Source organism: Sparus aurata, chromosome 1, assembly GCF_900880675.1.
Source record: "Sparus aurata chromosome 1, fSpaAur1.1, whole genome shotgun sequence".
Classification (NCBI taxonomy): Eukaryota; Metazoa; Chordata; class Actinopteri; order Spariformes; family Sparidae; genus Sparus; species Sparus aurata.
In genome coordinates, this window is record NC_044187.1 from 26,946,167 (window position 1) to 26,960,940 (window position 14,774).

The 14,774-nt window shown below is 42.8% G+C and overlaps 1 protein-coding gene across 2 annotated transcripts in view; it reads right to left on the reverse strand.

Annotated features, from left to right (window-relative positions):
• Window positions 1-12,423, reverse strand: part of mxi1 (max interactor 1, dimerization protein) — a 30,918-nt gene extending 18,495 nt beyond the window's left edge. The window contains exons 1-3 of one of the 2 annotated variants that reach the window (XM_030420226.1): window positions 12,049-12,423; window positions 9,353-9,455; window positions 3,900-3,929 (exon numbers count right to left, since the gene is read on the reverse strand). In XM_030420226.1, the coding sequence (XP_030276086.1) occupies window positions 3,900-3,929; window positions 9,353-9,455; window positions 12,049-12,277 (362 nt within the window). In that variant the 5' untranslated portion in view covers window positions 12,278-12,423. Of the gene's footprint in view, window positions 1-3,899; window positions 3,930-9,352; window positions 9,456-9,732; window positions 10,290-12,048 lie in introns of those variants that run through there. The other variant, XM_030420235.1, reaches the window with a different exon arrangement.
• Between the last annotated feature and the right edge of the window lie 2,351 nt (window positions 12,424-14,774).

Genomic DNA, 14,774 nt, shown 5'->3' on the forward strand with positions numbered 1-14,774 from the left:
TGTGCGTGCTCTAGCTGGGCTCACCAGACCAAAGATCAAGTCCCTTAAGCTGCTTTTCTGAGCCAAGAAAAGCTTACAAGTCGTCACGTTGGTCAGAACAAATGGTCCCAGTTTTAGGCCCTGCAGCAAAGCCTGTGAATAGGTTGTACTCACTGGGAAGACAACAGAAAGACTGGTGAAGCAGTTTGGCTTTCTTTGTGAAGCATCAGCAGAGCCAGAGAAAATATAGCCAGGCTTATTCATGTTTGACTGCTCATCCATCCCGAAGGCTGGAAAAACAGTACTGAGCTCAAAGCCCAGTGGTTAGAAAGAATGGAAATACAGGAAGGGCTTCAATCCCAACAGAGATATGTACCATTTGAAAAATGTGACACCTACAGTATACTAGTGATATGCAGTGGTGTGTTTCACTGTCTTGCCTGAAGTACGTTAGTAAAGCTAGCGTCTATCGCAAGGCCCATAGTCACAGGTACAGTCAATGGGATATTTTTCAGTCAAGTAAGAAGAGCAAGCTCTAAAATCTGACCACATATCCTCCTGACAATAGGGCTGAGCAAGTCACCGCAAGCCTTAGGTTTAATGTGCCCTGTGACTGGCCGCCACTGCTGCAGCAGCAAACAGTCTGTGATGTGGTAAAGTCACGTACAGTGTATTTCACAAGAGTTGGAAGTTCAGCATGCCAAATTGCTAACCAAAAGATCACTACGTGCCTCTGGCTTCTGATGAAACTAATTGCATAAAATGTGGAAGTGAAACATTATGTTAGGAAAAACTGGGAACATGGGTAACATGATAAAACACCTCATCAAGCATGGAGAACACTTCAGGGTGGACAGCTGCACATAGTTCACAAGGACAGTGTCTTCTTCGACACCAGTGTGTTGCCTTCAAATCTTAATTTGGGGAGGCTCTGGCAGCCAGGTTTGTGTGTTCTTTTATGGATTCCCTGCTAACTTTACCATAATGAGCAACCCTCCTGCAGAGTGAAACACAGTTTTCTTTTTGTATCGGTGTAGCTTTAAGGGTACAAACATGCATACAAAAAAAACCCATGAGAAAACCCACACCAATCCAAAATGTATCGCAAATGAGGCTTGACTATCTTCATTTACCATTTCACATACCACTGGGCCAAAACAAATCCCAAGAGGGCACTGCGCACGGACGATCATACATGCCACCCAAGGACAAGAGGCTTCCCAGTCTAATGGGCAAGCCTCTTTAATATTCCACAGGCACACACTGAAAGGTGTTTAACACACACTGTTTGCTCGACCCCCCCTCATAAAGAATCAAGCAGGAAAGCTCATATTGCTTCCACTGCTTGGGCACTGGGGGAAAAATAATTTGTTGTGTGCATTAAAGTCTAGACTTGATAAACAATATCAAAATTAATAGGTCGCAGTGGAGGAGGTAAATGATAAAGCAACGATTCTTGTTGATTTACTGTAGCAAGTAAAAGCCTGCTGTATTGATTATCCATAAACAGAGCCATCATCCATAAGGGAGCAAAAAAACAACTGGTTGAATAACAACAGATTAAACTCTGAGCCATGCAATACCTTAGTCCTGTACTGGAACAACACCATCACAAACAAAGATCAGCCAACAGCTAACCTGAGCTGGGGAATTTGTTATCAACATTTCTAAACTAATAGGCTGAAGCTGTGAGATCAGAGCGGTAGAACGATGGCGTGCGGGCATACCATACTCAGACAGTGCAATTTAGTAGTGACATGGGGAAGTAAAATAGGGCTGTTAGAAGGTACATGATCAAAGCGGCAGAGCTAACGCGTTATCTGGTCTCGCTGCACAGTGTGAGCATCTGGAATGTGTTTTTTCCCCCCCTCTTGTGGTCCCTTTTATCCGCGTCCTGTGGTCTCCGCTGTCACAACGGGTCTACTTGTCACAGAGGTTATCAAGACCTGTGGTAGCCATGCAAGGCAAATCAGCTTGCCAGCGGCAGATAAACAGGGTTGATAAGTCCTGAAAAAAGGACCATAAGGGAGCTGCCTCCAATTTACAAGACTTGGAAGTCTGCTGAGATGGAACGAAAGCTGCCGCTGCTGCTGTTGTAGAATCATGGTATAAGCCTGACACACTTGGGTGAACAACTATGCCTGATACATATAGCTTACAGTGAGGCATGTGCTTAAGGGAATTGGATTAACTGCTGGCAAAAAAAAAGGGGGGGGGGGGGGGGGGGGATTATAACCGATTCTGACTTTAAGAGTGCTTCTAAAAAGATGGATTACCATTTCAATTTTTAACCTCTTTCGTTGCAAATGGAAATTTGAATTAGTTGTCCTGCTCAACAACAACAACAACAACACTGAGCTCACTGTGTCGAGCTGTAAAATGAAGAAAAGAGTGGGGGGGGACACAGGGTGTCAGTATCTGGATGTGGTACAGTGGTGAGGTACAGGACAGCCTGTCCTCAGCACACACCTCCCTGTTACAGCTCTCTCTGAGTATGCACAGGCCAGCAAGGTGGAGCCAGGAAGAAGAGAGGGCAGACGATGCAAGTTTCAATGGGTGGCAGGAATGAAAACACACTGATGCAAATCTAAAGCTGTCAGAAGCACAACTGATCGGCTAGTCTATTTTTATATTTGGCTGCATCAGTTTTATTATGCATGGAGTTTCATTTCCCTTAATTGAACTATCTCTCTAATGTTTAATACATCTTCAATAACTATAATTAGGTGCTATTCCACCATCTCAAACTAACTAGGATCCCCTCTGTTCTTTGATAAGATAGATAAGTAAAGGCCATAAATGGCCGTAGGAACAGGCCATACTGTAAGTGGCTGGCTGCAAGAATGTGGAAGCAGTGACGAGAACAGCCTTCATGCTGTGTTGTAGGAACAAACATCTGAGCCGGCACCTCTTTTTGAAATTTATTTGTGTGGGTGGAACACTGAAACCACAACCCTGCATGGGTGCTGCAATCTGCCGAGGCCAGTCAGCCGACCGGCTGGCCTTGTGTGGCATCGCATATAAGCACCGAGATGACACATCGACTCTTGTCTATATTTAACTCACTGGACGCCTCTCCTTCCAATGTTCCCATCCTTTTAGAAAAGGCTGCCAGGGAGAATGGGCGAGAAAAACAGGCTGAGGTGATATGTAATTACACTGAATGGATCCAGCCTCCCACATCCTTTCATTGTACCCACACCCTCAGAGATAATGAAATGGAAGGCTAGTTTTTTTTTTTTTTTTCATTTACCATAAATCCTGCAAGTCTAGCCACTCTTATTTATGGTGTTGAAGAAAACCCCTTACAGCTCGACTCCGCAAAGTCACGGAGCATAAACACCAGCAAGCACCCTATGTGGGTGGTGAACTCAATCTGATAAGGGCTTCTAAGAAACCAGTCTCTGCTCTCTTCAGAGGACGGTCTGGCAAACCATCACAAGCAACGGTCTCCATGAATACCCCACAAATCCTCCACCACAGATGCAATCTTGAGTGCAGAGATATAACTCAGTTTGGACCTATGTTGAAACTAGAAAGCTACTGAAAGGACATTTTGTTCAGGTATCGGGCTGCCATTGTTGCCACTACTAGACCAATCAAATAAGTATCTTTGCATCAAAACAAGCAGTGAACTTTTGACTCCAGTTCCAGCTCTGCCTGCATGTACCCTTTCCTGCCTGTTCAAGTAACCCAGCAACCAAGCGGTTGCATAACCCCACATAGGTGCAAAGAGTGTGTGCACGACAGGAAGGTGAAAGGAGAGGGGCAAATGTCCTTCACTGAACATAACTGGGTCAACCCTTCTGGCTTTAAGGACCTGTTGAAGAGGAAGTGCTTTCTTGAACAAGATAAAAAAACATATGGGGCCAAATGAAAGTAAGACATGGTGGAGTTGTCCACTTGTAATGCTGACTCACCTATTCTTCTCCAGCTCATTATGTGTGGACCTGCAAAGACAGAAAACAGAAGTGGTCAGATAAAGAGCAAATGTAGAGACTGACAGTAACTGTTCCTCCAGAAAAGGCACACTGCGTTCAGTTTGGGGAAATACGGTGCAAGATAACAAACTCTATGAGCCAGCCAAACAAGGGCGGAGGGGGCACAGTGAATTACCTTGTCGAGTTACGATTTATGAATCTATTAATTAATTCAAAATGAGACCAACTTTGGGCCCAGTGCACTGATGCCTTAACACACACAAAAGTCACTGTGACAGCCAGGCATTTCCCTGTGGCATTACACAGCCTCTTCTTCAATAATGCACAGCACAACTCCGGGAGGATATGTGTATATGTATGTGTATGTGTATGTGTGTGTATGTGTGTGACAGTGCAGTTACGTATGCTCACTAAAGTCATACTGTGCATGAGTGTGTGTGTGCATGTGCTGTTGGGCGAGCGTGAGTAGGGGCGCACGTGCGCACACACACATACCCACACACACACACACATACCCTGCGCATGCAGCCATCAGGGTTCAGTGCTCTGTTAATAATGTAAAGTGAATCAGCTGGATCCTTAGAGTCTCTTTGTGTGGAAACATACTGAAGGGAGACAAGTCCTTCTTCTGATACTGAAATGGGCACATTCCCATCCACACACACTGCACTCCACCTCGCCTCAGGGGGCGAAGGTTTGAGGGGATGGGGTGATGGACTCTCCTGAATCATGTAAGCAGCACTTCTTTATATTGCGGGTTATCAATACTGCAACATCTTTTTCCTATAATCATATAATTTCCTTGTGCTCAGCTGAAAACCAATGTCTTGTTAATAAGGAAGCAGGAAATAGGATGGAGGGACTGTAAAAATTTGACCCCGCCTCCAGAAAATTATTTATTCAAGTTAAATTATTAACACCTATCAAAACTCCACATGTCTCTATTTGAATACATTACTCTTCATGTAGTTGGGTATGCAAGACTGAATGTTAATTCAGCTGTGGCAGTGTATTTGATTTAACATGACATGGTGTATGGCCAGGTTGAGTGGCTGCTATCACAGCTCAGCACGGGGCTCACATGTACAGCCGGTCCCGGCAATTTCCTGAGAACCATGTGAGAAGCTAAGTGCTCATATGCGCTCTCCTGACAGGTTTCAACTTACATATTCTACAGCCCTGTAGTAGTCATGCATGGCTGGGCTGTGCTGTGCTGTGCATCAGCCAACCAGCCACCATTAAATATCTAAAAACAGATAAACATACACTGGCTCCGTCTCCTCATACATGTCATCTTTAAAATGGGCTTACCGTGCCAAAAAGCTTTCTTTGTGGAGAAAATTAATGGTTGCAGTCTTGTGTTCAATGCAGGATTCTGCGTACATACATAATTACTGTCTAATGGCAGTGGGTCCACTGATTTCTGTAACTGTGAGTCAGAGCAATAGTTTTGCTATCAGAAGATGAATACTTTGGAATGCATAGTCTGCGTCATCAGCTGTCACTGTGCTCACACCGTGTCTTTGTTGCTTGGAAACCCTCATCCCGATCTGTAATCTTTTCCAAATTCTGAGGATTTCAACACAATCTGATTCAGTGTGTTATAATGTCAGGTTTTTTGGCTGATTATCAATCTTTCAGAATGATGACAGCAGGAAATCCAAGGACAGAGATAAAAATGATGGTAGGTAGTAGGTTGGTAATAATATAGACTAGAGCTGCAACAGTTAGTCATTAAGTTGAATGAAAGAAAGTTCATTACTAACAATTTTAGCGATCAATTAATTGTTTCAGTTTTTTTTCCAAGGAAAGATGTCAAATAATCTGGTTCAAATGTCTTAAATTTAAGGATCTGCTGCTACTCTTTGTTCTTAATGATAATGAAAGAGTCTTTGGGTTATGGACTGTTGGTTGGACAAAATAAAGCTATTTGAAGATGTAGCTTTGAGATCTTGGAATTTGTGATGAGACATTTTATAGACCAAATGATTAATTAAGAAAATAATCAGTGGATTCATCGCAAATGAAAATAGAGAATAGAGAATAGAGAAATAACTTCGGAACTGGAAGTTGATTTTAGGGCAATACTGATTTCACTTACACTATCCATTGCTCTGAAAATGAGGTAGGTCTGGGATCAACCTTGGTCTAAGCTCCCCGTAGCCCCCCATTCAGAGAGATAAATCTAAGTCAGCTTGCTTTCCCATTGGCTTTAATCAAAACCCATTCTACTACTGCCTCTTGATCAGATATCTGTTTGTCTGGAGCTAAGCAATAATGCAATACAGATTATAAACTGGATCAAGGCCACACACATACACACACACACACACTGTTGCACACCTCCTTCTGCGTAGTTGTGTGTATGCCTGTGTACATGGATATGCATGTACATACACACAGGGTGGGTCAGGGAGATAAAGAAGCCCTGCTATAAACGGTAGGCAGGAGAGGACAGAGTCAGATAAGCCCATCACTTTAAGCCTCAACACGCCACCGAGAAGGTGGCTGCAGCTGGAGCAGGCGAGTGCGTGACCGCGAACTGTGTTCAAAGGAAATGCACAGTCACAGGTTGATTAATCACTACAGTATCAACATTTTAAAGAAGTCAGTTTAACACTCATTTTTGGAGAGTCCTCGAAGAGAAATTATTAGCCATGAATGAACAACATCAGCACCAATTCACTTTTGTATAGGTCCGATCAAATTCTGCTGAATCTGGACATCTGCTGACTCAAATGCTTATACTGAAACCAGAGTTTGTTTATCTGAATTATTATTTCTATCATTATTAACATGCTTTTATGGTTTTAGCTCCAACGCTATGAAAACTTCCCTTAATATCAGATCAGCTGAGTAAGTGCCTCAATTTAAAAGGTTTGAAAAAACACACTTGTACAGACAAGTATTAGGAATATGTCTATTCGAAGTTTTTAACTAGAGAGGTAAAGACGTGTTTTTAACTTTGTTATTTGTTAGCTTTGCACGTACATTGTATGGTATTATGTTTTGTGAAGCAACTTGTACCTCTGGTTTTAAAAGACACAGTAGACATAGAGTTGATTGTCATTATTATCGTTTCATTATTGTTGTTGTTGCTGGAGTAAACCAGATAGCACTTCTTATTACAAGAGAAAAATAATACACAAAACATGCAATACATTTAAATATATTGCAAAACAATTCATTTTAACTGTGGGTTAAGCAGTTTTCACATACTAACAGGTGTAGGGGAACAAATATCATATATATCCACTATAAATCAATCAATCAGACTATGGAATCTGAACCAGTACATGGAAGGGAATTAGGTCAGTATTGGCAACCAATTCCAATATTGGATTGGATCAGTTCAAGCTCTAGTAGGACCGCACACATCGAAGATGACGTAGATGTGAGTTGTAAATGTTTGTTTTAAAACTGTTCCGTGGTGCCATTACTTGTGTGGACATTGTTATCGTGCAAGGTGGTAAAACAGCTCAAAACTTTGATTCATTACAAGATTTCTCACCTGAGTCAGCAGACCTTAAATAGGGCTGTTGAATAAATTTAGACCACTAATGGTGCCAATCAGCCGGTAACCGTGACAGCAGTAGGGATGTCCAAATAATGCTGTTTCTTTGTTGTTGTTGTGCAAGGTGTGCAATTCCAGTGGGAATGAAATAAAACTGAATCACAACTTGAGACAGAGAGATGGTGTTAAATGCTTAATGGTGTTACCTCACTGAGTAAGTTGTGAACATGTCTCTGCAGAGAGCAGGACCAAACACCATTCTTATTGGTGCCATTTTCTCTTCTGAAAGTGCACCCTGCTACTTTAGAGTTGTTAACATTAGGAGCAGCATTAAGGGACAAAATGTTCTGTGTATTTTTATGGGGATTTAATGGTACTTTACATTATTACAAGTGAAATACCTCAAAAGACTTTTGCAGCGCGTGATATTCTACTGCTTTTCTGCACAAAACAGCTCTGCGTGGACGACGTGAACAGGAACGACGGAAGAAAAAAACAACTGTTCATAGCTTGTTTTATGGGGATTTAATTGAACATTGAAGATAATGTTGTTCTGATTCATTCATTATTCTATGCACTTGTGAAAAATGTTCCTAATACGACAAACTCTTTGGACGCTTTTTGACCGTGGCCTCAGACCTATATATGATCATGGCTGTTGCCATGCAGAACAGGCAGTGTTCTGCGCTCATGATGAGTAATGCGCAGATCCTGTTTGTGGCCCGCTCTTACATTAATATTAAAAGGCTCAGAGACAGAGAGAGAGAGAGAGAGAGAGAGAGAGAGAGAGAGAGAGAGAGAGAGAGAGAGAGAGTATGGCTTGTGTTTGATGTATGACTGTCAATGGACAGATTAATGTAAGCAGCCTAGCACCAAGAAAATAAAAAACACAATGCCATTGGGTCTTAACTTGGGAGATTCTCGTTTGCTTATCCTACATGTAAATGCCGGTTTCTGTTGTCAGTGAGAGCATTGTGCTTGACAAGGGCTTTAATCTTTGTGGCAGCTAATGAAGTGATTATCACACAGTGTTGCATACAGCCACACAACAGAATGGACTATTAAATAATATGCTCCATCAAGCTGTTGATGTGTGTTGTGCACACAAAAAGATAAAGCACATGAATAGTGCATACATGCGCTGCTCTCTGGGATGTACTTGTATTTAAATGGTGAAACAGTAAATTACTGACTACCCTAAACATCATTAGTCCTGAAAGAAGCTCCACGTATTCACCTTTGGATGTCTGCAAACAACACCAGCCATAAATAGCAGCTTTTCACCCTTAGGGGAAAATACAAAACTCTCCCTCTCTCCCACAGCGTAGAATACATTTGGCAGAGGGACAAAACTAACGTGACCATCACCAAAACCTACACAAATAACTCACTTGAAATGAAAGCAAAGGTCTAAGGGTTTATTAAACCGGGGGTGAGAGGAATACAAAAAATTACAAGTGAATGTTTTCGTTTCAGCGCCGTCACTTTTGCCACGGTCCCTAACCTCAGCTACCGCAGTCCGTTTGACAATCAGCTGATGAAAAGCTCGCAGAGCTGTTGGTGCTACCCCCTCCCCCAGGCCGACAAATAAGCGGTGCGGACGGTCATAATATGTGAACCCATTTATTACATCTGTTTCTACAAGTTTTGGGAACATCCATTCAAGCGTATTTACGCGAAAAAGAAGTGGGTTCACTGCACCGTGGCAATGCTTCCAGCAACTGTACTCACCCTTGGGTGACAGCCCGCTTGTTTACCAAACGTTGCAATAAAGCGTTGGCAGCGAGTGTATAATCACATGCTGTCTGCAACACTCATTATCCGAGTGCATCGCATGCAAAGGGCAGTTTAAATGACGAACATGGATCAGTAAAAGCAAAAAGATGCTTACACCATGAAAGAAGGGGCAGTGTCTTACCTATTGTGGTTACTGCTGAACTTCTTATTTCGGAATTTTCTTTGCCTCTGGTAGTTTGTGTTCTGACTTGACGGAAACGTCGAAGCATATCCGTGTTCACACTCTGTTGAAAAAAAGATAACATTTGTGGTGAACAACTAGCCAAGTTTGGACACCGCTTTACTCAACACATCTGCCACATGTTTGTCGTGAACGTGCAGGTAAACGTTTGTGATTCTCTCCAACACAGACCACATCAAATTAACTGACAAAAAAAAACAACACACTTGCTTTTTTAATGTTAACTGTAGAAATTCCTGTTACCAACAGTCAACAGTCAGCACAGCATAGTTTGTTGATAATTATTCCTCTGCTCCACACACTTTTGAGTACATATTCACCTCGTTCTCGTCTTTCTAGATATTCCGCAGCTTCCAGTAACCTTTGGATATTGATCAGCTGAACCGCCGTCATTCTTCCCTGAGGTTGGCTGCCGTTGACGTTAGCTATGCGCTCTGCAGTTTAACGTTAGCTTGGCACACAGCAGCAACGGCAGGTCGCGTTCAAATACCGGGAAGACTGTGCATCGGTTGTCACTGCACTGAATAACACTTTAACAAAAACAAAACAAAATAAATCGTCGTGTTGTTATCTTTTTCGGCGTCTTCGCTGGCTAATAAGCAGCCTTTGTCAAAAAGAGGGGAGAAAAAAAAAAATTCCAGTGTTTCCAAGCTGGCAAGCTACAGCCAATCCTTGCCAGGCTCCGCTGTTAGAAAATGTCAAAACCCGTGTATCAAAGTATTAAAAGTTCGTAGGAAACACGATATTAAATTTCTACAAAAAGGATTATAAACAATATAAAATTTCCCCGAGGGAGCCCGGAGCCAGCAAAGTGCCTGCTGCTGCTCGTTTCCACTCCGCTCCTGTTTGTTTACCTAGCTGCACAGCTGAGAGGCGGGCACCCAGCGGAGGCCGGTCTAAGCGCGGTGCATCCAGGGAAACAGAGTCTTCCGGTGCATTTATGGGATACTGTCAAACACGGGCATTATTCATCATTTTTCACAGTGTAGCCTGCCTTTACGGTGACGCATTAAGCCAGACACTGTTCGTTAATACATTATGATTGCACTGTATTCATGTCAGGTCAATTCAGTGTAAATACATCTGTGGGACAGTACTATAATCCACAGGTCAACAGAAATTATTTAAAGATTATGTGGTGGTTGTGGTTATTCCTGGATTTAATCTAAATTATTGCTACTATTAATGACAGTAAATAATGTTGCAACAAATAATACTTGAATGTCACCATATTTAGATCATGTGCCTGTAATACAATTGTTCATGAGCCAATTTTTGCATTAACACGACAAACCAAACGGAAAAGAAAAAAAAAAACTAATTCAGGCTCATTCATCGATCGATTATAGCGGTTATTTTATGTGTTACTGACCACACAGAGGTTCAATGCGTGGGAATTCATTCCTCTAGCAGCCACTCCGCTTCTCTCAACATGAAAAGCCCTACAAGTCCCATGATTCAACAGCATCGGGGGGGTGTGCCTGCCGGCTGAAGCCAGGCCCAGCAACACATGACGTCGCTACCGACCGGGCGTCTGATTGGCGGACGGCTTTGACAGGCGTCGAGGGTTGAGCTCGCTCCTGACCAATCGCAGAGGAGCTTTGCGCCATGTGGAAACCAGCGCCGCACGCCCACAAATAGCAGGAAGCAAACAATTGAGAAAGGAGAGCTGTGCCGCTGCGATCTGCTGCTGCGAAATTCCCACGTTACATTATAATGGGTGAAATATCTCACAAGACTTTTGCAGCGCGTGATATTCTACTGCTTTTCTGCACGAAACAGCCCTGCGTGGACGACACGTACTGGAACGACGGAAGGAAAAAAACAAACAAAACAAGCCTATTTCATGCTGTCTTTACACCATGACTCGTTAAAAGAAAATCGATGACATCATTTCTAGTTGTTTTTAAAAAGTCGTTTCTGATTCTGTATTTACTGAAAACGATCTTCCATCAAATTATAGACGGATCTATTTGCAGTTTGAGAGACCACGTCATCTGCAATCAAGCCCACATCGACTTTACCTATTTCTCAAACGCTGCAAATGACAATTAATCGAATTAAACAGCCAGGTCAGACACTGCTATGTTGTATAAATGCACGATTCACCATCAAGTTGTATCCTGTGCGTATCATCTATATAAAGTTTTAGGTTTTTTTCCCGATCGAGTCGGCGGGGGCACAATGACATCATCCTAAACTGAGTTGGAGGGCGCTGCAATGTGGCCAGATTTATCATATCGGATTGGCAGCCAGCATGCACACCCACACACCCCAATCATTATGTCATATTGCTTTATCTGTGCTGTAAGGGAGAATCGCAGCTTCCTGGGCTGGGAGTTGTGCAGGCGCAGAGCGAAGAAAACATTCGCATAATGCAGGTGGAAGATAGTCCAGAAAACAGTAAAAGCCCAATCTTTTCCTACTCTCCCACAGCTGCAATGAGCACACCACTAACATGTTGGTCTGCTGCAGGCACGGGCTGTGCTTAAAGCAGGCACTGGTGCTTAGTTGAATGAACTCAGCCCTTTGTTGTCTGAGTCTGTTGACAATGAAGTCTTGTTTTCCTGAAATTCAGAGGCAAATGAAAAGGATCAAACGCAGCAGGGTGGGGGATAAATAAATTATAAACTCACTTCCGTCCTTCCTGTCGGCGCTCTCGAGAAACCTAGCAGCCTCCAGCAAAACTTGTACATTTTTCAGGAAAGTGTTGATCTGCTCCATGTGGGAGTCGTCGGAGTTGAAGACGTCATTGAAAGGGCAACTAGACATCTCGAAATCCTGCTGATCCAGGAGAGACGCCTCGGAGTCAAAGTAGAACTCCTCGCTCTTCAAGCCTCTTCTTTGCCTCTCACTTTTGGCCATTTTTTATTTTATTTTTGTCCTCTTGAGTTTGTGCGGTTCTGTCCTGGCGACGTGCTGAGCGCAGTAAACAGCGAGGCAGCTACCAGTGGATGCTGCTCTTGTCAGATGGTTCCTCTTTTCTTTTTTTTTTATGAATGCGGGGTGTTTAATGTGGAGCAGTGGCCAATGTCAGTAGATGGTGGTGCATGGGAAACCGAGAGCCCGGCCCCCCTCTGTCTGAGGTGTCCGCATGGTCCTTATGCCCGACTGCGCAACAAAAAACCCCCCAAAACTTTCTGTTGCCTCTGCGCAGAATAAGTAACCACAAAAACACCCAGCCGTCCACATGTCAGCGTGGCATTGCGATCACTGTTTTATTATTTTATACGCATTTGGTATCTATTCATCCTTTCAGTCAGTACAATGTAATGATGGTGTAATAATGACAGAGGAATAAGTAGCACACTGCAGCAGTGGTGATGGTAGTATTACTACTGCTCCTACTCTGCACAGGTAATTCATAAAAGTGGATCAAAAGTTGCGTAAGATGTTTAATATATTAATGAGTAAATAACCCTGTTAATGACTCAGATGTTTTTTTATTGATATGGTACTGTAGGTGTGGTTTAATAAAGTCCCTCCTAAATTTCCTCACAGAGAGTCACACAAACAGAATATGAAAGTGAAGGAAAATCAAGGTTGCAGTGAAGGGTGTGACCTGTTTGACATCAGAGGATGAGTGGGCAGATTTCTAACTCGTTACTTTACAGTTGAAAACCTAGACATTACATTTGAGTGTGAAGCCATGCACTGATTGCTAATTACTGTTTATTTAGATCCACCTCAGCTGACCGCATGCAGCAGCCACTCTTCTGTGTAAATTGATCATTTACAGCAAAAAGCGCCACAGGTTTTCTGTATGCTACGTCAACTGGCAACAGACCTTTTCTTGCTTCTACTTGCGATTCTGAAGTAAATACTGATACGATGTAAGGGCTGTGGAAAAATCACACCATCCGCGTGTTGACTGGTTCCCTATAAACCTCGCTTTTGCCCACCAGGCCTGATCTTTCCCACAAAAATGAAGGTCGCATTACGGCACAAAGGAAGTGCGTCTGCTAGTGTGTAACAAAACAGGAAGAGGAATTGTTTTCACCGGTCACTATCCCCAGGTTATGGTGCAAGAACTGGAATAGCTGTGGAAACTCTACACTCCAAAAGAAAAAGAAGCTAGCTGAAAGAGGAGGAAGAGAAGGCAAAGAGGTGGAGGTATAGAAATGGAGGAAAAACAAAAGTGAGCAGATGGATATTCACCTGATGAAGAGCACCGGTGTCGTGTCAAAGCTGTGCCAACATACCACGGGAAAACGCAAGGAGGGGGAATGTTGAAAGAGTTGTCTATTTCCGCTTCAACTACAAATGTATTTTCTGATAGACATACAGGTGCAATATGTAGAATTTTAGTTGACCTAAAGTAACTAAAATTATCAACAGAATGTCATGTTTTGATGTTGTGCCATTCATGTGTTGTTGCAGATTTATCTCCTGAAGATAGCATGCTAACTAGCTAGCCGTTGCCCAATATAGTCAAAAACTCCTGATTCATTTGGAGTTTGACTTCGCTAATTCTTATTTATTGCATCTTTATAGGCCCAGTTTGTAGGATGTTGTGACCTAGCAGCAAGATTGCGGATTACAACCATCTTAATAGGCACTGTCTCTGTCTTTGTGACAGTAGCCAGTTGAAAGGTGAAAGGCCCTCTTTAGGGCTACTGATAAGCTTGTCTGTTCTGGGCTACTGTAGAAGCATGGCGGTGAAATATGGCAGGCTCTGTGAAAGACGATAGCTCCATTTGTAGATATAAAAGGCTCAAGGTAACCAAAAAACACAATGATTCTTAGTTTAAGGTGATTAAACACTAATGAAAAGACAATCATATATATTGCATTCCATTTCTTCTCACAGATTCACCTAAATCCTACAAACTGGATCGTAAAAGTGGCCAACTAATGTTTTAGTACTAGCGGCAGTGGCTAGTAAAGGCAGTAAAAGCAGCTGTGATAGTTGAGTGTTTGCTTTTTTGACATTTTAGTCCTGTAAGACATCAAACACGAAAGGGCTTTTCTGGAAAAAAAAAGAAAATACAAAAAACACTGATCTGAGCCTTGGAAGTGAAAGAGGGGGACTTTATTAACTGTGTGTAGTAGGCCACTATAGTGAGTCTATAGATCGTGTATTATGTGACAGGAATGGTGACTGAGAGATAAGGCCCTAGCCTTGATCTTGTGCCATTCTCAGAAGACCTTTAGCGGAGCTGTTTTTACACCGCGGCAGAGTTGGTTTTGAACCGTAACATGTCGAGGCAGCGGCCTGTATTCTGCTCTGATACCCCCCTCTCTGCCACTTCAAAGAGCCAGCAGCAGCCCGTGACCGTTTGATGTTAAGTTCACAGAGACAGAAACTTTCAAGTCCAACGCACAGGGGAATCTCTGAAGGTTCCCCCGCGCCCCTGCTCCC